The sequence below is a fragment of the Cygnus olor genome, chromosome 20, assembly GCF_009769625.2.
Source record: "Cygnus olor isolate bCygOlo1 chromosome 20, bCygOlo1.pri.v2, whole genome shotgun sequence".
In the NCBI taxonomy this organism is placed as follows: Eukaryota; Metazoa; Chordata; class Aves; order Anseriformes; family Anatidae; genus Cygnus; species Cygnus olor.
The window spans coordinates 11455570-11478526 of record NC_049188.1 but is presented as its reverse complement, the minus strand read 5'-3'; the positions used below and the strand labels follow the sequence as shown (position 1 = coordinate 11478526).

Below are 22957 nucleotides of genomic sequence, written 5' to 3'. Positions count from 1 at the left end.
GCGGCGGGGCCGGGGGGCGCCGGGCGGGGTCCCGGAGCCCGGCCCCGGCCGCGAGGGGCGGCCCCGGCGCTGGGTCCGGTCCCCGGGGACCCCGCGCGGCGCGGCCGGGCCCGGCGAGCCCCAGTTCCGGTCACGTTGCCGCCTGTTTACGGCGCGGCTGCGGGCGGGCGGCGGGGCCGGGCCGGGCCGGGCGAGGCGGGGCCGCCGCAGGCAGCGCGGGCAGCGCGGGGAGCCCGGCGCGGCCCCGGCCCCGGCCCCGGCCCGGCCCGGCCCGGCGCGGCCGCCCCATGACGCCCAGCGGGCGCCCCGCGGGGCCACGGCGCTCCCCGGAGGTAAGGCGGCGGCGGGGGCGGGCGGGGGTCCCGGGACGCCTCCGGGGGGGCGGCAGCGCGGAGCCGAGCGCCCGGGGGGGGCCCCGCGGAAACGCCGAGCGCGGCCCGCACCGCGGGGACCGCCCGCCCCGGAGCGCCGGCCGCGGGCCCGACCCCGCCGGTAGTCCCCCGGAGCCGCGGGGGCAAGCACGGCCTGGCTTCCAGCAGCCGAACGGGAACCGCCGCTCGTACTGGTTGCGTCTCGGCGGAGGTGCCGTTAGATAACGGGCAGCAGGGAGCACTCGGTGTGGTTCCGCCTCCGCTGAGACCGAGGAGAGCTTCCAGTGGCTTTCCCAAGGCCAGGATGTCACCTCCAGTTTCTGTTCCTGGCATCGTCACTCCTCTGTGACCTTCTGCAAGTTTCTTTGCTTCCCTTTGCTGTGTAGTCCTCACATTTACAGACATGCTGGCTTCACGGCATTATGGCAAAGTTTTATGTGCTGATATTGAGACCATAAATTACAAGCAGCATAGATTGCTGATATGTAGCAGTGAGCTTTCCTACGTACACTGTACGTGATGGAGAGGGGGTTGCTGGCAGCCACAGCAGGATAAATTATCGACCTGTTCCTGCAAACCTTGTTTGTGCCCTCAGCCTCCCTAGGTAATTTGCCCTTTATGAGGAAAAATGATGCGAGCAGAGACTGGATCTTTGTATGATCGTGTTTGTGCTGGGGTATGCATACATGCAAAACCACATCTGCCTTTGGAAGGCATCCTCAGGAGCTGAGGTTGCTTTCTTAGGTCACAGTTCTGGGATTCTGACTGGCGTGCACAGACTTCAGCAGTTTTGCCTTGGAAGCAAATCCTCAGACAAGCTGTCCGTGCGATGGAGATCAGTTCTGAGCAGACCGGCAACTGAGTCGGCCATTGTAGTTATTTCGAGAGGTTAACTCATTTTGTTTTGCAAGAAATAAGGATTCTGATAAATTGGGATGAAATTGCAAGCCTCACCAAGGTTTTCCAGCAGTACTTTGAAACACCCCGCTGAGATCAACATTCCCAATGCACTTTGTCCCAAAGACTGCAGCGTAACGTTGAAGGGAAGGTAAAACACGCTCCATTTTGGAGGTGGAGGGCAGGACCATGAGAAGGCTCAGCACTCAAGACCATACCCAGCTTGAGAAACTGATTGGGACTGAGCCCAGAGGCGCCGCACTCCCCGTCACCACCTTGCCCGGGCTTGGAGAGCAAGTTACTTGGAGAGCTTTCTGAAAAGGCACAGGTTTGAGGTCAGCAGGAAAGTTGTGGCAGGGTGGATGCACTCAAGTAGCACATTCTTCAGTGCAGTCCTGGGCACACATGGAGCTGACTCCCCAACAAACCAGGGACAGCTGTGCAGGCAGAGCTCCGCGGGGAGAGGGACAGCTCAGGGGCAGCTGCCACTCCAGTGGGCTCAGCAGGTTGGCACCTCCTTTCCAGCTGTGCACATGCATACAACTATCAGAAACAAGGCACCGAACATCCTTCAAACTAAAGGGGAGCATTGCCTACCCTTGGGCTTTCACAGCAAATGACTTTTGCTGGGGTTGCAACCTCTTACGTGACTTCTCCAAGCCCCGCAGTGCACAGCCCCGCGAGGCCTCCCACCACCAGGTGCTTTGGCAGCTTAGACCCGGCCTGGAAACACAAAGTCATGCTGAAGCCATGAGAGAGGGATCAGAGCAGCTCGCTCCCGGTCCCTCGCATTGCTCGGAGCAGTGCAGCCATCCCGCGGGGAGCTGTGCTCGCGAGGCCGGGCGAGGAGCTGGTGCTCAGCACCACCGGTGACCACACTGGTCGCCACGCTCTGCCTCTCGTGTCAGGCGTGGGCTGAAGGCTCCTGCCTTGCTTCACCACACAGAGCGGTGGTCCTCAGCACTTCCTGGGGGCTTCGAAGCTGTCAGCGCAGGGAGCTGCAGGACCATCAGCTGGCAGACAGGATGGCTCTGTGGCACGTTATTCAGTCAGCCAGCAGCAGCAGCAAATAACCTTTATTAACTCCTAACACCTCCCAAGTGATTCTGGTGTGTGGAACGACCAAAGGCACTGCAAACTAAACACTCAAAATGCAGTTGCAATCTCCACTTAACTACAAAAGCAATGGAGGGAAAACAAGTTGCTGAGAGTTAGGTTCAGAAGTTCTTTTGGGTACTGAGTGGGGACCTCCCAGCAAGGCAAGGGTTCGTTCACAGCCAATAGCATTGGAAATACTTGAACAGCTTACAGATGCTACTGAAACTCCACAACTAAATTGCAGCTTCGTTAATGGCTCTTGCATCATTACCTGTACCCTGCAGACACTGGGAGCTGCAGGGCAGCACCACTGCTCCTCTCCATGGGGAGGCAGGGGCTGGAGGAGAGGCACCTCCTGCTCAGGGCACCAGCTCACGCCTCGTGTCTGCGCTGCCTGCTGATGGCAGCTGGGAGGGCCGCACGCATGTACCCCATGGCAGCCCCGCAGCTCCCCCAAGTCATGAAAGTCATGAAAGGAGAAGCATTTAGGTGGACACTGAAGAAATCCCTGCCAAGGTGTGGGCTCTGAAAAGCTCTGTAACTGGGGAAAACAGTCCATGGGAATTAGGATTTTCAAAGTTCAGGGCTCAAGATCCATGTGGAATGTTAAGTTAATAAAAGGATAATTTTCCACCTAAAGGAAGGGAGGAAAAGTTCAATGGAAAGATTCCGCCCATTTCTACCAAACACATCTCAACCAGACAGAACAAAGTGCTTGAAAATAGCACTACGTATCCTCCAGGGCTTTGTCGAACCTACTTTCTGACACTTCCAGAGACAAGGTTCCACCACTTCCTTAAAGGAACTGCTCCAAAGCGGGGGCACACCTTCCCCAGCCCCTCCCCGCCACCAGGGCTGCAGAAAGGCACACTGCGATGGCGTGAGCTGTCCCCAGGTAACTTTCTCACTGGCACAAGTAAGCTCCCCCTCCACCATCAGCTCCTGTCATTGCCATCTCTCATCATAAAGATGAAATGCCAGCTCTCTTGGAAGTCATTAGGATACAGACCTTTTAACCTTGTCTATTAATTAAGATGTCATCAGGAAAAGTCAGACGACCTACAAGGCTCCAAAATCATCATCTTGCCATCCAGAAGAATGGGAACGATTAGGATGTTAAGTCTAGAGCAATATTTTTTTTCCCCCAAAGTCCACTTTGAAATGACAAATACTGAGGGACTACAAGTCCCCTGCGGTCCCAGGAAGTGCCTTGGTTGCTTTGAACAGAGCACATGAACCTTACATCCAGACAGGAACAGGAGGGCCAGTTCAGGGCAATTTCCACTTACATGACATTGTTCCACAAGGAAGCTTTAAGCTGGTATAAATCATACCTCTCACAATAAGTGCTTAAATAAGGAGCAGGACCTCTGTATCCATTGCTTTTATGTATCACATCAGCCTTTTTGTGCTTTTCTATAGCATTCATGTGTTGAGTGTTTGGAGCGTTTCATTCCCTGAAGAGCAGATCCATCCTAAAACCAGGCATGTCATTATTGTGCCACTAGAAACATATCCCTGAGGCATAAAAATAGCCAATAACAATCCACCACATATGCCAAAGCCAGTTCACATTACACAGTTTTCTTATTTCAGGCCTTAGCCAGATTCCTGCAGCCTCACAGACCACAGCGCAAGCCCCAACCCCTCACACAGCTCCAGTTTGACACCCTTACCCCCAAGGCAGGGGACAGCCACAGGAGAACCCAGCTTGCGCCAGCTGCAGCCAGGTGTCAGAGCCGGCTCCAAGCACCCTGTCCGTACACCACCAGGACCCCGGCCCCACAGCAGGCAGAGCAGCACCACCAGCAAGCGGGGGGCCAGCCGGATCCAGGCTGAGAAGCAGCTGGACACATGCAGGAGGTGCAGCACCCTGTGCAAGCAGAGCTTCCCCACCACAGCACCCCCAGGAACAAAGCAGCACTACTGTGCTGTGGGGTTTTTATACCAGGGCTGGGAGAAGGGGGCAGCTGCAGGACATCAGCACTGTTTCAAGCCCTGCAGCTGTTTCCTATAAATAAGGAATTTATAGGCCTGAATAAATTCAGCTTTAAATAAGCTAAAAATCCCCTGGGTACCTCTTGGTGGCTGTAGCTCTGTGCGGTGGGCTGGCAGTGCATCACCTTCCATGGGGGCAGGAGGAACAGGTCCCCCCCAGGGGGCTGGGGCTGCCGCAGGGCAATGCCCCAGCAGCAGGGGGCAGTGGGGAAGGTGCTCCCAGCGTGCTGGTATTGGAGCCTCACTGCGGCCCCTTCCCTTCTCATGAAATATTGAGTGTGTGGAGACCTGATCCTAAGGTTTCCACAAACCTTTGGAGGCCTTGGCAAGACTAAGCTTTGAGCTAGGACCACTGCTGAGATTGCTTACTTTAGAATCAAGCTTAAATGAGGTCTGATTTGGTTTAGGTTGTGGGAATTAGCTTAAAATGTGCTACATAAAGGACTGGGTGTGCTTATAAACGTGAGCTAAAGCACTTGCTTAGTTCTCAAGTTTGTATTGAGAGAAACATGAAATCAGATGCGAGTGAACGAGGAAATGGAAGTAGCTTCCCAGTGGCAGGATGGTGCGTGCTGTCCTTAGGCTTCCTGGCAAAAAAATCCCAGCCTTTCCAGCAGCTTGCTGCAGGTTCCCCTTCTCCTAGGCTCAGTGCATGGGCTAAGGACAGATTCCACATCCGCACAAAATGGCATTTCCCAGAATTAAGGATTCTTCCGGAGGTTTATTTTTATCTCCCCGGTGCAGTAGCACAGGTAGGCAGCTCGCGCAGCTGCTTCACCGGAGCAATTACTGCCCGACGAACTCCTGCACCCCGGGGCCGAGCCTCCGGGCGCAGAGCTGGCAGCGGCACATCTGTCGGGTGAATTACCAGTGAAGGTGTTCCTTCTGCTATAAGACAACGCAAAGCTCCTTGCCACGTAACGCTGATTGGATTAGACTGAGCATATTGTATTTTTCGTGTGCTAGATCTCCTGCCGCAGTTGCTGCCTTGTAATATGTGGCTTGTCAAGTGACAGCCGAAGTCAGCGCTGGTGTGGCTCCCACCTGGGGACTGCGGGGGGAGCAGGAAGCAATCCTGTCCCAGATGTAATCCTGCTCAGCAATAAAACAGATTTCCTAGGGCCGAATTTAAAATAGAAACGAGCCGTTTCAACACACGCGTCTGTACAGCAGCGCTTTCTGTTTATGCAGTATCAGAGCTCTCCAGCCCCAGCCCGCAGCGAGAGCTGGGACCAGGGATGGGGCAGTGCGGGGACTCGGGGGCTGCTCCCGCGGAACCCCCGGTGGGGTCACGTCCCCTGCACGGAGCCGCCTTGCCTGCAGCCACGTCCCCGGGGAGGGACAGGGGAGAGCAGGTGTCTGCGGTGCCCGGTGGCTCTGCCTCCCGCAGGGGCTCCGGGACCGGCTCCGCTCCCGTGGTGCCGCGGTGCCGCTGCTGTCTGACAGCAGGCCGTCTCCTCTCCCCGCAGGCGTGGACCGCGAGCTCGGTTGCGATGGAGACCGTGTCCCTGGAGCACCAGATCCAGAGCGTGCAGCGGCACATCGCTTTCCTGAAGAAGGAGCAAATGGAGTTGCTCCACGACCTGCACCTGGAGATCCTCCGCTTGCAGAAGCACTGCTCAGGTGAGCTCCTGGTGCCCACGGGCAGGCAGCGAGCCCGGCACAGCCTCCCCTCCTGCCAGGCACCGTCTGCCCCCGTGTCAGGAAAGCCCTGACAGCATCCCTCTGCCAACGGGCACCAGCAGCTTCCTGTAGCTGCAGCGCTCTGAAGAACTGGAGCAATTCTTATTCTGGGCATCAGCTGGACGAGCGGGCAATAGGAGAGGAGTCCGTGTTCATAATCCGTAATTAAGACCCTCTTCCTTAGTTTCAACTCGGTGCTTGGGGCAGGCTTCTGAAAGGGGATCAGCCCCACCAGCTCAGCGCTCTCCCCAGGCTGTGCGCCCACACCCTGCAGTAGTTTGACTGCAGTAATCACTACCCCAGAGGGATTTACTGGTCTAAGGAAAGGGAAAAAAGCCCAAGCATCAGCCAGCAAGGTGGTCCTGCCTTTTCTTTCCATGATTTGTGCCCTCAAAGATATTTTGGTTATTAAAATGTAGAAGTAGTTCATCCTTTCTCCCAGATGCTGGTAGATGAAGGAAGGGAAGAGGGCTGAACTCCACCGATGATGGGGATGCACGGGACTGTGCCAAAGTCACTTTCAGAACCAGGGGAATGTGATTTTCTTGTTTATATTCTGTTACTGTGTGTTATTGTCTGTTATTTGGAGCTGCAAAATCCACTCTTTCCTGCCAGCCCGGCCCGGAGCAGCTCAGCACTGATGCTGTCGGTAGTGCCCGTGTCTGCTGCCCGGTGCTGTGTGAGCACTAAAGCCACGGCACCAGCACGTCCTCTCCCTGCCAGGAGCACGGCTCCAAGCAGGGCTGCAGAGCCGCTGCCACCCTCCTGGCCCCCGGGGAGCCTGGGCTGGGGGCAGGTCCCCGCAGTGTGGGGGCTCTCTCATCACACCGCCTCGCCCAGCAGTGGCCCCGCTCTGCCTGCCACTGAAATCCATCCCGGCACTCTCATCAATAATTCAGCTGCAGCGAATTACTCATTGTCTTCCAGCGTCTCATCCTCACTGATTCCTGGGAAAGAGACATGACGGCATTTCTAAAATTGTCGGTTTATTCCCCGTCCTTTCCCAGCTTTTTCTGTTGTGTTTCGTTTCTTTTAATATCTGAAAGGCTGTAGATGAGGCAATGTGAGACAGCGGGGTTCTCAGGCTTGAATCACGCTGCGAGGTTCAGAGCCACCCGTGGCAGAGATGGCCCCGTCCGTGCTTGTTGTTTGCGATCAGCTCTTCCCAGCCGGGCCGACTGGCAGCACCGCGGGGCCAGATGAGTGTTGTGCCATTGGCACGGTGTGTAGTTCTGCGGTGCCTTTCTGCTAGGAGCGATGGGGGCAAACCTCCTATCCAGCTCTGGGATGACTTTGGTCGTGTTTTCCGTGCCATCCATCACCTGAGATGCTGTTTGCATGAGAGGTGAATTGGTCACTCAGCACTTCCCCGTCTGCTCCAGGTGCGTAGCTCATTGCTGCACCTGGATCTGCTGCTTTAGACCTTGGATTTTTGCATTGTGACCTCGGTGTCCGAGCAGCATCGCTGCCAGCCCATCCCCCTGTGGATTTCTGTGTTGCTGCTGCCCTCTGACAAAGCCCTGGCAGCGTCAGGGTGCTGGGGCCCTGGGGGTGCCTCATTGAGGAGGGAGCCGAGCGGTGCCACACGAGGTGGGGGTGCGCAGGGCACACAGCCCCAGACCGGGCTGGATCTGGCAGCAGAATGGCTGTCCTCATAAGGGACCTTCTCCGAGTAGATAAACCCACAGCATTTCTGCCCCAGGACCCAGGCTGGCACAGGCTGTGCTCTGTGTCCTCGGCAGCCTCCGCCACCCAGCACTGCTGCGGGGCAGCGGGACGAAGACAAGCTGGGGAGGGGGCCCCGGCACCCGCTGAGCTCCGCACCGCTCCGCCAGCAGCACGGGCAGGAGGAAGGGGCCGGCAGGACCGTGAACATCGCAGCCTGTGCAGGGGGTCAGCGGGGAAGCTGGCCGTAGCGAAGCCCTGCAGTCCAACATCTACAGTTGTAGCGCTTACAGGAAGATAAATGCAGTGAAGAACAGTGTGGTATGATTCATTTATTGGAATAAACTTCACGTTACAGAGCAGAGTTGGCTTTCCTCCCACTCCCATTTTATTTGCGAAGCATAAACACAGCAGAAATAGCAATAGATTCTTTCAGACTCTTATGTTTCTCCTTTTACTGGAAGATGAGCTCAACTCTTGTGGCAATAATTAGCATGTTCCCCAGTGTTAGCAGAACAACAGGAGGGGAAGCTCGTGCAGGAAGCAGAGCCGGGTTTCCAGAAGGGAATCCGTGGAGGCAGCGTGATGGATCAGCAAAGTGCAGCAGAGAAGGTGCTGGCAGCCCCTCCGCTCTCCCCCGCGTCTGTTCGAGCGCAGGAGCAACCTCTTGTCCAGAGGGCAGCGGAGACCCTGCGGGCCCTGGCTGCTCCCGAGGGTGGGGATGGTGTCCCACTTCTGGGACCGCGTGGCCCCGGGTGCGGCGAGGGCGTCCTGGCCGCTGCAGAGCGCAACCGCAGCGCCCGGTGGGGTGCCAGGGCCCGGCCAGCCCAGGCGGCGGGGGGAGCCCCATGGAGATGTGCAAGGGGAGAGGAACACGGAGCTGGAGCGGGCTGCAGCCCCTCCGAGGCACGGCCACGTCCCGCTGTGGCAAGGCCAGGGCAGAGCAGCTGGGGCAGAGCTGCCACCGCACACATCCAGCCCGCAGCCAGCGGGGGGTTTGCAGCACCCCCGTGACTGGCACAGCAGCAAGGAGCCCGCTCTGCGCATTATTCAGCAGAGCAACGCTGTCTTTCCAAACGGGAGACTGCTTTAGATTTCATTTGGAATATCTCTGAGACTCCAAACCCATTATTTTAGCTTCAGAAAAATAACACAGCTGCCATTGATTTCCAATGGGGCAGTCAGGAGTGCTGAAAGCTTTCCAGAAATTGCATTACGTTCTCAGTTACTTCTGCATTCTCACTACAGATTTGTTTTCTAAGACAGACGGGCAGAGGAGCCTGAGCCAAGCGTTTCGCTTCAGAAGGATGGCAGTGATGAGGATTAGAGTCAACATGAAAGCAGATTAAAAGAAAAATGTAGGGCAAAGATTAACCGTTTGAATTCATATTCAGAAAAAAAAGAGCTCCAAAATGACTGACTACTGCTGTTAGCTCTTTCCTTCTCCTCTCTTAGCTGCTGGTAGTCTAGTAGTCTGTGGCATTAATTCAAAAGAAATTGTAAATGTTTGCAGGTTAAAGGCGAGCTCCAGTAGGTCCCTGAGCTCGCCCTGTTGCTGTCCCTGGTGGGCTCGGCAGGGTGCTGTGGGCGCACGGGGGCCGTGGCCACGCAGTGTGCGCATCCCCGTGGGGTGCTTCGGTGCCCATTTGTCCGCCGGAACGCTCCGGCGGTTTGTTCCCGAGGTAGCGGGTGAAGTGCTTTCTGCACTGCAGCCGCCCCGCTGTGGTGCCCCCGGGGGCTGTCGGGGGCCCTCCCTGCTGCATGAGCCCTGAAGAGCTGGGAGCTGGGGGCCCTGGGGGAGCGCTCGGCCCTTTGGCAGGAGAGCCGTGGGCCACCCAGGCTGCGCACAGTGACAGGTTTGAAGAGGATTTTGTAGGATACGTAGTGCTGCAACAGTGCAGCAGCGTCCTGCTCCAGGCACAGCGCAGGGACAAGGACGTCCCACTTGCGTAATGTGCAGAGGCCGAGAAAGCAGGCTGGAAGCAGTACATTATGAAATACTTCAGGCAGCAGTTTACACTTCGGTCTATTTTCAGTCCGTTGCTTTGCTCTTTGTCCTGATTTAAAGCACCGAAAATGGTTCCAAAAAAAAAAGTCCCCATGGGTGTGAGGGAGCCTCTCCTGCCTGCGGTGGGGCAGGACCTGCGACTGCACCAGTCACATCCCAGGGGCAGGGGCTGCTGCAGGTCCCGAGGCTGCCTAATAACTCACGGATTGCCAGGCACCGGGCTCCGGACCAGCCGCGGCTGGGAGCGCTGGGGCGGGCGCCGTGGCCGGGCAGAGGAGCCAGGGCTCAGCCCTGGCAGGTGCCGGGCGAGCGGCAGCCTGGGCAGCAGGAAAGGGGAAGCAGCGAAGGCGCCGGGCAGGGGCAGGGGCTTGGGCTCATCCCTGTTTGATTTCTCTCCTAGAGCTGACCCACGACCTTGAAATGAAAGAGCTGGAAGCCCGCCAGCAAGGTAGGATCTCGCGGTTTGCATGCGCTAAGTGGGGTGTGTGGGGTGCGGGCTGCCCGCACGGGGGCTGGGGGCACGGGGTCCCCTTGCCCTCAGGGGGTGGTGGGGCTGGGAAGCCCACGTGCACAGTTCACAGCCTCTTAGCACCGAGGTTAAACTGCCTCAAATGCCTGTGCAAAAAAAAAAAGGGTTTTGCATGTGAAAGCAAGGATCCATAGGGTTTGCTTTGCTAATCCCCTTACGAAGAGCCTTAGGGGTAGTCCACGGACCCCCAGGGAGCATCTCAAAGCCTGCAAAGCCTTGAGCCACAGGAAAAAGCAAACAAGGGGGTTATCGGTTACCCCCTGAGCTCCTCTCACCCCTGCAGACCATCCTGAAGGCACCACCAGTTCCTTACTATGACCCGCAAAATAATCTTCCATGTTCCAAAATAAGGGGGAGAGAATTGCTGGTGCACCCAGAATGTCTGCAAGCTGCTGGCATGAGCCTCGTGGGCCGGGATCAGCGCTGCAGAGCTGGCCAAGGCGCATTTCTCAATGTGCTGACCCCCAGGTCCCGGTGTGGATCGGTGGTGAGGGAGGTGCCCGTGCTGCCCCTGCCCAGGCCCTGCAGAAATGCATCCCCCAGAACCACCCCGGGCTCGCCTTCCTGGCGTTACTGCCCCATCCTCATGGCCACCGCCTCTCCCAGGGCCTGGCCGCTGACCCGAGCCCAGCCCCGCGTCCCTGCCCGTGCTGCAGGGACCGCCTGCAGTGAGCACTGCCCGCAGGTCTCTGCCCATCATTCAGCCTTTTAACAGCTTAGGAGGAGTACGAGCACATTTGCTACATTTATGGGGCAACAACCTAAATTAAGATGCCATCAAATGATCGCTCTTCAAATGCCACTCATGTAATAATTACCATGTGCAGCTGCCTCCCTTAAGATCTCATTAGAAAGCATTTTTCCTCTGCAGAAGACACTTAAGAGCTGAAGCTATAAAGTGGTTGCAAAGCGTATCATAAAAAGCAGAGCTTTTTCACAGCCACAGGAGCGCGCCTGGGCATGCCGTGTGCGCTGTGCTGGTCCCCAGTGACAGGCGCTGCCCTCCTCGGCCCCATGGGAGGGTTGCGTGGAGGGGCTTGTGGCCCGGCCTGCCGGGGGCACCTCGCCTGGCACAGAGGTGGGTCCCCACGGGGACACACATGGCCGTGGGGCAGGACTTGTTCTCGTACTGGGCACCCGCAGTGGGCCGGTGCGTTTCCACAGCAGGCTGAAGGCTGCCTGGAGGAGCCCCGAGAGATGGGCCGCTGTGGCTGCGGTGCTCCCCAAAGCCCTGTCCCCAGCCCCTCCGCCCTTTCAGGATCATTGGGCAGAAGGGAGTAGGGAAATGCAGTTTTGTTACCCAAATTGCTCTACAGATGGACAATTAAAAAGTGCAGTCTCTTGATGCTACTATGGCGGGGTAGAAGGTAGGATGGGTGTGTGGCTCGGTGGCCGGTGCTGTGCCCCCGCAGGCAGGTGAGGGAGCCGTGGCTGGAGCTGCCACAGGACCCACACAGGCTGGCTGGAGTGGTGCAGGGTGCTCGGGAGCAGCGTGCAGGGCTGGTGCGAAATCACGCTTTTTTGGGTGCCACCGGCGTGACTCAGCAGGGCCGGGGCAGGGAGGGCACCCATCACTTGCGGGGTGTAGGGAGAGGTGGCGGGTGGGAGCCGCGGGGAACCTGCCACTCGGAGCAGCGCCTCTGCTTAAACAAGTCCTGTCAGCGCCCTGTCGCTGGCAGCCAGCTGCTGCCGGGAGCAGAAAGAAGACGAACAGGTCAGGCGTCAGCAACCAGGGGTGACGGCGTGGTGAGTACATCGCAGCCGCGAGAGGTGCTGGCTGCCTGCCGCCGCGCTGGGTGGTGCTGCCGCAGCCCCGGCTCAGGAGCCCCGCTGCTGGGGGGCTGCCAAGGGGCGCCCCCGACCTCCGCGCCCCACCACAGCGGAGCCCAGCACACCCCAGAGGACGGGGAGCGGTGAGCCCGCGGCCCCTGCGGGGGGTGGGCAGCCAGAGGCGGCGCAGCAGTTCCCTCTGAGCACACGCCACCCTTCTTGGGAGCTCTTCTTGGAATAGGTTTTCCTTCCTGAGAAAGGCTGCGACACGGGGAGGAACTGGGCATAGCGCAGCAGCGGCAGGGTCCCTCTCCTCCTGTCCTCTGCCTCACGCCCAGCCTGGGGCTGCACCCCAGCTCCCGACCCCATGGCTGCCTGTGGGCAACTGCGGCCGCATCCTTGTGCTGCTGGTGCCGCCAGCGCCGGGGTGCTGCGTGCCAGAGGGATCGCTGCTGCTCACGGGCGCTCTCACTCGCACCTGGAACCGGGCCGCCCCTGCAGGGCCCTGGCGTCACCAGGCGGAGGCCAAGCCGCACGGCTCAGGCGAGGGTGGGACAGCGAGGCGAGGCGCTGGGGACGCTGGGGCCGTGCCTGTGCGGGGAGCACCCGGGGCAGCCTGGTCGCACCCGCACCTGCACCGTGGTGCAACGAGAGCGGCTTCAGCTGCAGCGCCTGGCTTCTCTTGGGTGTCCATAAATAAATGAACACGTTTACGTGCCCCTAAATAAATAGCCACATGCATGTACGTCCGTTTCTCCCTAGGCCCTCAGCTGAGCATGGCTCGACTGCCTGGTAATCCTGGATTAGTATTCTCTATCCTCTCTAATCTGGCTCTGCAGTCTCTTGGCATGAGGGCAACAGCACTCAATAAATTGGGTTGATTGCTTTGCTGTTGGGTTTTTCTCCTCTGTCCCAGCCTGTACACTAGCCCCATCGAGAGGGTATCCCATGCCTTGTCCCAGAACACAGGGAAGGGTTGCATGTGCTGGTGGGCAGCCCACAGGGAGTTTTTGGGCCACGGTTTCCAAAAGCACCTGAGCAGCCCGGTGGCACAGAATGGACGTGCCAGCATCCCGCTGAACCATGCCCCTGAGTCTGGTGCCCTCATGGTCACCTCCACATGGGGAGCTGCTCTGTCTGCGGGGCAGAGCCACTCCTGCCTCTTCCTAACCCCCTGTGCCTTGCCCTGCAGACGTGCTGGACCGGGAGCTGGAGGAGAGGTGCCGGGCGATGGAGGCCCAGCTGCAGGAGAAGGAGAAGGACAACCTGGAGCTGCGCAAGGAGCTGCGCCACAAGGAGACTCTGGTGGCCGCGCTGCGCTCCAGCCTCCGCAACAAGGAGCGCAGGTTCCTGGAGGAGCTGAAGCGGAGGAGCCACCGCGTCACCATCCTCGACACTGAGCTGCAGAAGCAGACAGAGGCAGCCGCCTACCTCTCCCTGCAGCTGCACGCCACCGCCCAGCGGCTGCCAGGACCCCGGGCCAGCGGGCGGCCACCTCCTGAGCAGCCCCCATCCGAGGGCAGGCCCCGGCGCCGTGGCCACCGGGCGCACCCACGGCGCCCACCCGGGGATGGTGCCCGCCCCAGGGACCGCACATGTGAGGAGCACGACGCCATGCCCGACCCGGCCCTCTTCCTCTACACGGCACGGCCGCCCGCCCCGCAGCGCCCACCAGAGCCCCCCGCCGAGGCCCGGGGCATGCCCAGCACCGCTGCGGCCCCCCGGGCGCAGAGGTCCCCCCGGCCACCCCCACAGGAGCCCGCAGTCAGGGCCCGGCCACCCAAGGGCGAGCCCAGCAAGCGGCCAGGGTCTGGGCCCCACGGAGCCCGGGCCCGGGAGTAAAGTAGCCGGGGTGGGCACGGCCCGAGCGGCCGGGAAGGCGCTGAGCCCGGCGGCACTGAGGTGGGCGCCGGCCGAGGTTGCTGCCCCTGTCCCCCGGGAGGGGAAGGAGGCAGCGGAAGGTGGGTGCCCTGCCCGCACCCCCTCCCCGCTGAGCAGCCCGCGGTGCTGGGGCATGGAGAGCACGGTGTGGTGATGCTGCATGAGGCTTGCCAGGGGGGAACAGCTGAGCAGCTGTCCAGAGCTTCCAGAGGAAGAAAGGCAGAAAAATAGTGTTTCCAAGACGAGCAGATCCTCCTGTTCCTGCTGCTGCTGTTCCTTGGAGAAGACGCCGGTCATGTTCCCCAGGCCTGGGGTACCAGGTGCACAGCAGAAAGACCCGTGGCTTGGCACAGGGCTCAGCACAGCCCTGCCTCGGGCACCCCTGGCTGGGCTGGGCTGGGCTGGAGGGGCCCAGACACCATCAGCACAGTCCTCAGTGCCCAGGGGTTGCCAGCGGCCGAGTGACAGTCGGCCCAGTTGGCACCGGAGGGGTTTTCCCCCTCCACAGGGCGGTGCAGCTGTGCCAGCCATGTCCCAAGTCACCACTCCCCTCTGCGGGATTTGTCGGGCTGTCACACGGATTTCCCCGCCGTTATATGCACATGGCAGGCTGGGACAAGGCCGATGGAGATGACCCACAAGCTGGAAGGCGCCCGCTCGCAGCACCCGGCGCTGCTCCTCACATGCTCCTGGAGCAGGTTCCTGACTCGCGTCACCCGTGATGGGCAGGCTCTGTCCATGCACCAGCATTGTATTTGTTGCTTGCACCCGTGGCCAGGTGTTGGTGTTTCACCACAGACAATAACCACGTCAGCAAGGCAGTGGTGAAGGTGGGATCTCATGCACCACCACCCTGCTGGGGCAGGACCAGCCGCAGGGGCGGCCCCACGAGGAGTGGAGGCTGCACAATCCGCTTCGCCCGTGTCCCTGGGGGTGCCGCAGCTCCCTGAGCTGGGCTCTGGGGAGCAGCTGGAAGAGGCACTGTGGGGCTGCCGACTGTCCTCCCACACTGCCCATCCCTCCCTCCCAGCACCACGGCTTGTGCCAGCGCCCAGCTTTGGCCCCTTCCGCCTTGCCTGACTTCAGACCAAACCAACGGCTTCAGCTGCTCTGAAGCAAAGATGTACCCAAAATGTTGTGGAAGAGCAGAAACTGGGACAGGAAGAAGCGGGGCAGGGGGCAGGTCTGGCCTGGGGGCTCCAGGGGAACTAAGGAGCCCCACAGGTAACCGGGAGCCAGGCGGTTTGGGTGCCAGCCCTCACCTCCCCCAAGCCTCGTGCTGTCGGGACACCAGGGCTGTGTCTGGGAGCAAAGCACCCCGAGGCTGCGCAGCCCCGCTGGGCCCAGGGCACAGCACGGCCCCACGTCCTACAGGGCGATGCCTGGTGCGGGCAGGAGGAAGCCGTGTGCCGCCATCAGACCCCATCCCCTCTGAGTTCAGTTTGAAACCCCCAGGAAAGCACCACCATCCTGCAGCAGCTGGGCTGAACCTGCCTCGAGCTCGCCCGTGGAGCACTCACGCAGTCAGAGGTCTCTATTTTTGTAGTTCAGTGTTTATATATTAAAATGCTTTTACGAGATTCTCAGTAACAGTCCCCAGGCCAGCTCTTTGGATGGTAAAAACAACCCCCCAAGCATACTGTCTGCACCGGCAGGACAGAGATGAGCAGCTTTTGTACCTTTTCTTTGCCTGTGATGTGAACCCGCTCGGTGAAGCGCCAGGCTTCGGAGGCAAGGCACCCCGCAGCGCTGCCCCCCGGCCGTTACTGACCATGGCCTCTAAGCACACCCCCGAATTTGCGAGGAGCCCCCTGACACCTCAACTGCACAGCCCCAACGCGGGGACAGCTCAGGGCCGAGCCATGCCCGCGGGGTCTGTGCCCGGCCGGGTGGGACGGGGCAGCTGCTCCCCGGCGCTGGCAGCGGGGTGCCGCAGTGCGGCCTGCCCCGGGAGGCCGAGCGGGCAGCGCGGGTGTCGCGGTGAGGCGCCTCGTGGCCTTCCGACGTGGCTGCGTGCCGCAGGCTCAGGGAGGTTCTGCTGGGAGTACAGCTCGATTTTATTTTAATGTGAGAGAGGGTAAAGAAATCTCCGTGCCGTTCGGCCGAGCGTTACTTTGGCTGTGGTTTGCACAGCGGCTTTCCCCCTCGTTTCTAGACAATCCTGATACACAGAGTGTGTTGCGTTTTTATTATAAAATCATTGATAAAATCATGGTGGTCATGACTGACCTCAGCATTAAAAAGGGGAGGGAGTGTAAATACCTTCCTATTCTCTGTAAATACCTTCCTAGCAATCAGCATTTTTAGTGCCTAGCAATGTAAATGAAGCAACCCTGTGGGAGCTGCAGGATCCTTCCCTCTTCACCAGTAATTAGCAGCTCGCTGGAGGAGTTTATCTCATCTCATCCCAGTGCCCCCATGACTTCTGCCCTTCCCAGCACCCCAGCAGCGTGGATGAACGGGAGAAAGGCAGCGGGGCCCTGAGCGGGGCGCTGTGGGTCCCTGCCAGCAGCCCTTGGGTGCGCAGAGCCTCCCGGTCCCCCCACAGGCCTAAATGCGCCTGGAAGCGAGGTGATGGAGGTGTTTGGGGCTAGCCCTGCGCTTCCCAGGGGATCCTCCCCTCTGAGCTTGGGGGGCCAGCTCTGTGTGCTGCACCTACTTCAGTCACTGCTGCTGCTACTGGTGGGGGGGAAGCTCTAGAGTACTATATATACACAAATATATATACATATATACATACATGCACTTGCTTTGAGGGGAAAACACTGTATGATTGTAATAGAAATTATGTTGAAATAAATTATTTTAATCTTTGTATTTATATAAAATGATCAAAGAGATCAAAAAAATGATCAAAAAAAGAAAAAAACAAGCAAGGAGGCAGTGTTCCTATTTTTAGTAAGTCGGCTGCTGTTAGATGCAGCGAGCCCAGGGGAGCAGCAGGGACGCGGGCAGCCTCTTACCAACCCCCGGGTCCCTGGCTGGGGGACAAAGCAGCAACCTGCAGGCTGCATTTGTCCCGTGCTGTCAGACTCCCTGGGAGTCAAAATGGTTAACGTAGCTTAAACCTGCGCTGTATAGCTCTGTGCATAGACACGTATAGACCGAGGAGTGTAACTGCTGACACCTACATGCTTTGTATGGAACAAGCAATGTGTAATGTTGACTCGTAAAGCTTAATGATTAGACTGGAAATGGATGCATAGCAATAACGCTCAGTTGTTAAACAATATCTTATATATATATAAAACACAATGTGCTGACAAGTCTCTGTGTGCAGACTAACAGCCGGGCACCGCTCCTGTACCCGCTGGTTTTGTTCTGCAGCTGTGCAAACCCTAATGGTTTTGATGTGTTGGATTTGTTAATCTCCTTTTCTTTGCATTATTACTCTTCCGAAATCTCTCTGAGGAAGGGATGCCTCGCGTTGCACAACCCCGCAGCACAGGCGGAGGAGCCGCGCTGAGCCCTGGCAGGCAGAGCCAGTCCTGGTGACTCGCACGCTCCCCTCGTCTGGCTCTAGCCCCGGGCAGGCTGGTCGGGAAGCTCTCCCTCTTGACCCTGTTAATTAAAAAGCCATATTTTCTGAATGTGCTTGCTAGGGCTAATCTAAGCGCTCCTGGCTATATCCTTCCCCTCTCCGCTTTGAAGGTGTGGTTGTGAGGGCCCAAATAGCGCAGAGGCTCCCCGGCCCCCGGAGGCTGTGCTAGGCCAGGAGGAACCAGCACCTCGAGGGGGCCGGGACTGCCACCGGACTTGGGTGGGGGGGCTCAGTGCAGCCGAGAAAAATAATTAGGGGCAAAGCGGCTAGGGCAAGATGTGCATCAGCAGGGCTGTGCGGGTGGGCCGGCCGGCACTGAGGCCGCGCTGGGGACATGCCACCCACCAGTGGTGCCAGTGCCGTCCTGCGCAGCAAAGCCCAGCACACCTCCGCTGCCGGTGCCCTGCTTGCTCCCCGGTGAGGCAGTGAGCCTGCACGGGCTTGGCTCCTAACCTGCCGTGCTGCAAACCGCCTGGTAGAGCACTCCCTGACGACATCTGCCCCACTGGCTTGGGGACCTGCCCCTCTCCCGCACTGCACTGTGTGCAGAGCTGTGGTGGCTGGGCCTAATCCTATTGCCCTGGAGAATTTTCAGCCTGAGGCAGAGCTTGAGGCCTTCCACAAACTGCCTTACTGCACAGGAAATCACACGCAGGGCATAGCTGATACATGAGGATCTGCAGTGTGAGAGCATGGGGATGACTTCTCCTGGTTGCCCCGAAAAGCTGAAGGCGCAGCAAGAAATGTGATCTCTGAAGAGAGAGCGATGGTCAGGGCTTTCTCTCCTCTGCACAACGCGTCTCAATGCACGAGTTACCCAAAACGAGCTGCCGGGAGGCAGAAGCGTGAAACTGTGGTGGTGCTGCCCTGGCTGACGCTCCCCACTGGGAAGATTAATGGGCAGCACACCAACAAACTTCCATTTTGGGGCGCAGGTGAACATCTCAGGGTCCCTGCTCTGCTCGGTGCCCACAGGCCACCCACCAGACGCGATGAGCCAATTTGGCAGTAATGACGCTGCCGCCTCCTCTCTGCACGCCTGCTCTTGTCGCTCCCCTGCGCTGCCTGTTGCTGAGCGCCGCTGGGGAGGTGAACAAGGGGAGAGAAAACCTCCTCCTGTCCGCAGGCTGCCTTGCTCCCACTGGGTGCCATCAGCCACGCCGGGCTGCGGGGCCTCCCCGCCGGGCCAAGCAGGAGCAGCCCCGAGCTGATCGGCGCGGAGCACTCACGTGCAGGCTCTCCTCCGCCCCATGCGCTCTGTAAAAGCACAGAGATGAAAGTGCCGCGTCTCCTCACCAGTTAAAACCTGCCCTTTGCTCCCAAACGCCAAGTTTCTGTGTTTGCTCCCTCTCCAATGGCGCTGCCCAGGGCTGGCGCTGCAGCGATGCCCGTCACACGCCAGCCGAGAGCCCCCGGCCCGGCGAAGCTGCCTGGAGCCCCCAGCAGTGCCCCGAGGGGCCGGTGCCCGTGGGCAGGGGACACAGAGCACGGCACTTCGTGTCTGCACCGTAACGAGTCCCCGCATCTCACCCCCTTCGTTCACCTTTGGGTAAGAAAGGGGCAGAAGAGCTGCAGGCGTGAGCATGGCGGTGCAACCAGCACAAAAACAAACATCATTTAAAATCCTAAGGGTGCAGTGAGGCCTCCTGCCTCTTTCCTAGGAATTTCAGCTTCCAAAACACGATCCACTTCCCTGTCCTTGCAATTAGAGCAGTAATGCGACCACAAAGCCCTGGGAGCCCCCTGGATCTCTCTGTGTCTGCGTACCCCGACACTTGCTCCCCCGGGGCAGGTGCTGAGCTGCAGCCTCAGCCCCGCTGGCCTCAGCGGGGGCATCAGGGCCCTGCGGGGCCGAGCCCCAGCCCTGCTCCCGGTGTGTTTCGAGGCCGTGCAGGGGCTGCCGGCGTCCCGGCCCCCGCTGGGGCTGCACCAGGCCGTGGGGCGGCGGGCGAAGGGCCGGGCCCCCGGGCTCAGCACCCCCGGGCTCAGCACCCCCGGGCTCAGCACCCCGGCGCAGCTGCGGTTTGGTCGGAGCAGAGCTGTTCTGCTTGTGCGGACCAGTGGAGAACGACAGCAGGCCGTGCTCCCGCCGGGGAGAGCCACCGGGTGGGACGGACGCCAGCGGTCTGACAGCGCGCTGCTTTATTTGAGCGCGCAGTTTACTACACGACCCCATTACGCCCCGGGACGACGTCCGAGGCTTTATTCTTTAACCAAACGCTTCCCAGAACGCCTGCTCTGAGCGCCCGCAGGCCGGAGCACGGAGCCGCACCTCACACCTCGCTGCAGAAATCTGCCCTTTCCCCCACGCGCAGCCCGAAACCCGGCCGCGGCCGCGCTTCCCTCCCGCAGCAGCGCCGCGCCACGGGGCCTGACCGCGCTCCCGGGGCACGGCCCGGGGGGGGGGGGGGGCTCGCGCCCGGCCCCGCGGACGGGCCCTGCCCGCCGCCCGCCGCCCGCTCCCCGCTCCCGGCCGGGCCTGGGCCGGGGCCCGCGCGGGGGCCGGGGCCGGGCCCGGGCCCGGCGCGTTTCGCGGCGCGGCCCCTTTAAGGCGCGGCGGCGCGGGGCCGGGCCGCGCGGCGCGGCGGGGCCGCGGCACCACGTGGGCCGAGCGGCGCTGTCCTTCGCGGCGGGCGCGGCGGGCACGGCGCGGGGCGCCCATGGTGATCAAGGCGGACGAGATGCCGCCGGCCGCCGTGCCGGCCGCGCAGGGCGCCGAGCAGCAGGAGCCGGGGCCCCGCGGCAGGAGGCCGGCCGAGGCCGAGCAGCGCCCCGGTAAGGGGGCGCCGGGCCGGGCCTGGCGGGGGCGCGGGGCGGCGGGGCCGGGCCTGGCGGCGCCGGGCCGGGCCGGGCCGGGGGCGCCGCTCCCCCCGCGGCCGGGGCAGGCGCGGGGAAGGGGCCCGGGGCTGTGACGGCCCGGCCCGGCCCGGCCGGCCCCGCTCGGTGCGGGCGGGGGGCGCGGTGCCCGCCCCGCCGTGCCCCGGCCGCCGGCTCCGCTCCCCGCGGCGGGGCCGGGCCCCGGGGCCGCCCCAGCGGCGGCTGCGAGCGAGCGGCCCCGGGGGCGGCGGGGGGCGAGGCCCGGGCCGCTGCGGGGCCGCCGCGCCGCGGGGGGGGGACGCTCGGGGCCGGGGGCCGCGGCGGGGCCGTGCGGCGGGGCTCGGCGCCGCCGGGCTCGGGCCCGGGCGGGCCGCGGGGGCCGGGCGGCGGCGGGGGCGGCCGGGCCCTGCCCGCGGCGGCGCGGGGAGCCCCGGCCCCGTGAAGGTCACCTTCAGCGGGACGCGGCGCGGCGCGGCCGCGGGGGGGCCGGGGGCGGCCGCTGAGGGCCCCGCGCCCCGGCCGGGGGCGGCCGCGGGGCCGGGCGGGCCCTGCTCGGGCGCTCCCCGGGGCCCCGCCGTGCAGGAGCCCGGGCCGGGGCCGGCCCCGCTCGGGGGAGGCCGCCGGGGCCCGTCCGGCGGCGCCCAGCCCCGGCCTGCCCGCGGCCCTGCTGCCGGCCGGGGCCCGGGGCCTGGCTCGGCCGCACCGGGCTGCTGCAGCCTCGCCTCCCGCCTGGGCCGCGGCACCGGCGGCCTCCGTCTGCCGGCGTGGGGCTGGCCGCAGGCGGAGGCTGCCGGAGGGAACTTCTCCGGGCGGCTCTCTGCGGGCCGCGAGAGGCGGGCACGGCGCGTGCACCTCTGGCCTGGTCTCCGGTGCCCGCGTTCCCAGGCGCTGGCAGCCGCTTCGGTGGTGGGCGAGAGGCAGGGGAATTGTTGTGAAAACTAAAACGTAAGAATCGCCAGCACGGCGGGAAATGCTCAAACACGAGTGCTTGTTTTTTCCTGGGAAGGGCAGGCAGCTCACGGGAGATTTTGCCTGAAAGCAACGTGTTTTAACTCCTGGCAGGCTGCTGTAGCTTGACATCAGGGAGGCTGGGTGGCCGCGTGTAGGATGAGGCGCAGCCCTCCTGGCCCTGTCCTGTGTCCTGCTCCTGTCCCAGGTCCCGTGCCCTGTCCCAGCGGGGGCTGCGGGCCCGGGCTGTGTCGGGCTCCTGGGGGTCTGGGATTTCCTGAGCGTGGTGCGGTTTGTCTCCAAGGAGTTACTGTGCTGAGCGCTGCTCTCAGGCTCAGCCTGTTTCTCTGATCTGTAGCTTACAAGAGAAAGGTAAAAACCCGGTGCTCCGGGGCTGCCCTTCGTCGTGGCTAGAGAGCCCCTCGCACTGACTGAGCGAGTGACCTGCCACTTCCTCCCTCCCCTGTTTTTATGGTGGCGAGGTGAATTTTTGAAGTTTGTCACCTAAAGCAAAGTTCATTGGCGTTTGAGCAGGCTGGCAGTAATTCAAGTGTGTGGGGAATGCAGCGCTGAGAGCCGCCCCCCCCCGCACTGTTTTTTTTTTGTTTTTTAATGGGTGCCAAGTGTGCAGCTCCAGCAACTGGGTTAAAAAGTTACGCCGCGTAATCCCTGCTGTTCAAAGTGTGAGCTGATTGCTGGGGGAGGGAGGGAGGCGGAAAAATCCTCCCCGTGTTAGCATGATGAAGCTGGCAGGCCCCCGGGGTTCTGTGGGGAGGGGGGACCTGTGGGGGCCTGCAGCCAGTCGCCCCCGCCCCCGTGCAGGGGGCTGTTGGCATCGGCAGTGCCGGCTCGTGCTTCCCAGGCCTCTCCGCAGGGGAAGGCCAGCGCCCGGTTCTGCGCGCCCACCGCTGCCTGCCCGTGGCTCCGGTCCGGGCGTGCTGCGCTGCCCGAAGGAGGCACTCGCTGCGGCTTTGCTGTGGGCAGGCTCCGAGTGGGCTCCTCGCTGAGGAAACGCGTTCTGTGATGGTGGGCATCGAGACCTGAGGGATGTCCTCTCCTCTTAAAAGGCGAGAGGGCTGCCGGCTGCTTGTGTCCACCTCCAAGGTAGACACCAGTGCTGGGGCTGCTCTCTCCTTCTGAGAGCAGAAACACAGAAGCGTGAATGCTTTAGGTACCTGTAGGGACTGCTATGAAGGGCAGTTACGGGTTAAGTTACCTTTCTTGTTAACTAGCACAAGATCAAAAGGCAGCGGTTGTGTGCAGCGTTTTTGGACTATTTCTGTTTCTGCAGTTGTCATTGCCTTAGAACAAGCTTGTCTTGTGCAGGTTCAGTGGTGTGTCTGCTTGGTGTAAAATCCTTTTCATCATTGCCTCGCCTGAAGATCTGCTGTTTCTAACTAGGTCCCTCTGTCTCTGTTCTTCCCCGTCCCCCCATGTATTTGTCCACCTTTTCTGTTGCAGGGGTGGAGAACGAAGGTATTGATGGGAAAACTGCTGTGGAGGCGAGCGTAGTTGTCCGTTGGTGACAAGGTCAGAGCACTGATTGTTAATCTGGGGATCTGCTGTGGCTGTCAGGTCGCTTGACCTTGGAGGTTTGCTGGTGTTTTGGGAAGGGCTGAACTGCTGGCGGTTGGGTTTTCTAACGTGCGGTTGTAACGGACTTCAGAGGGAGAACTGGAGGAAGAAATCCGCAAGAATCTCCCGCAAGAGAAATCTGCTCAGCGCTGCAGGGTTAAGGAAAGGCCCATGAC

General features: G+C 61.0%; 2 protein-coding genes across 3 annotated transcripts in view; both read left to right on the top strand.

Moving 5' to 3' along the window:
• The first annotated feature begins 276 nt into the window (after positions 1-276).
• CCDC92B (coiled-coil domain containing 92B) lies at positions 277-17268 on the top strand. 2 transcript variants are annotated; one of them, XM_040532567.1, is made up of 4 exons: positions 277-332; positions 5834-5987; positions 10121-10168; positions 13212-17268. In XM_040532567.1, the coding sequence occupies exons 1-4, from the start codon at positions 288-290 to the stop codon at positions 13859-13861; spliced, it is 897 nt and encodes a 298-aa protein (XP_040388501.1). In that variant the 5' UTR covers positions 277-287; the 3' UTR covers positions 13862-17268. The 2 variants fall into 2 exon arrangements, with proteins under 2 accessions (XP_040388501.1, XP_040388500.1); XM_040532566.1 differs by lacking the exon at positions 277-332 and having other exon boundaries at positions 4552-5987.
• Positions 17269-20038: 2770 nt separating this feature from the next.
• CLUH (clustered mitochondria homolog) overlaps positions 20039-22957 on the top strand; it is a 34115-nt gene continuing 31196 nt past the window's right edge. The window contains 1 exon segment of the mRNA XM_040533066.1: positions 20039-20216. Coding sequence (XP_040389000.1) covers positions 20102-20216 — 115 coding nt within the window. The 5' untranslated portion in view covers positions 20039-20101.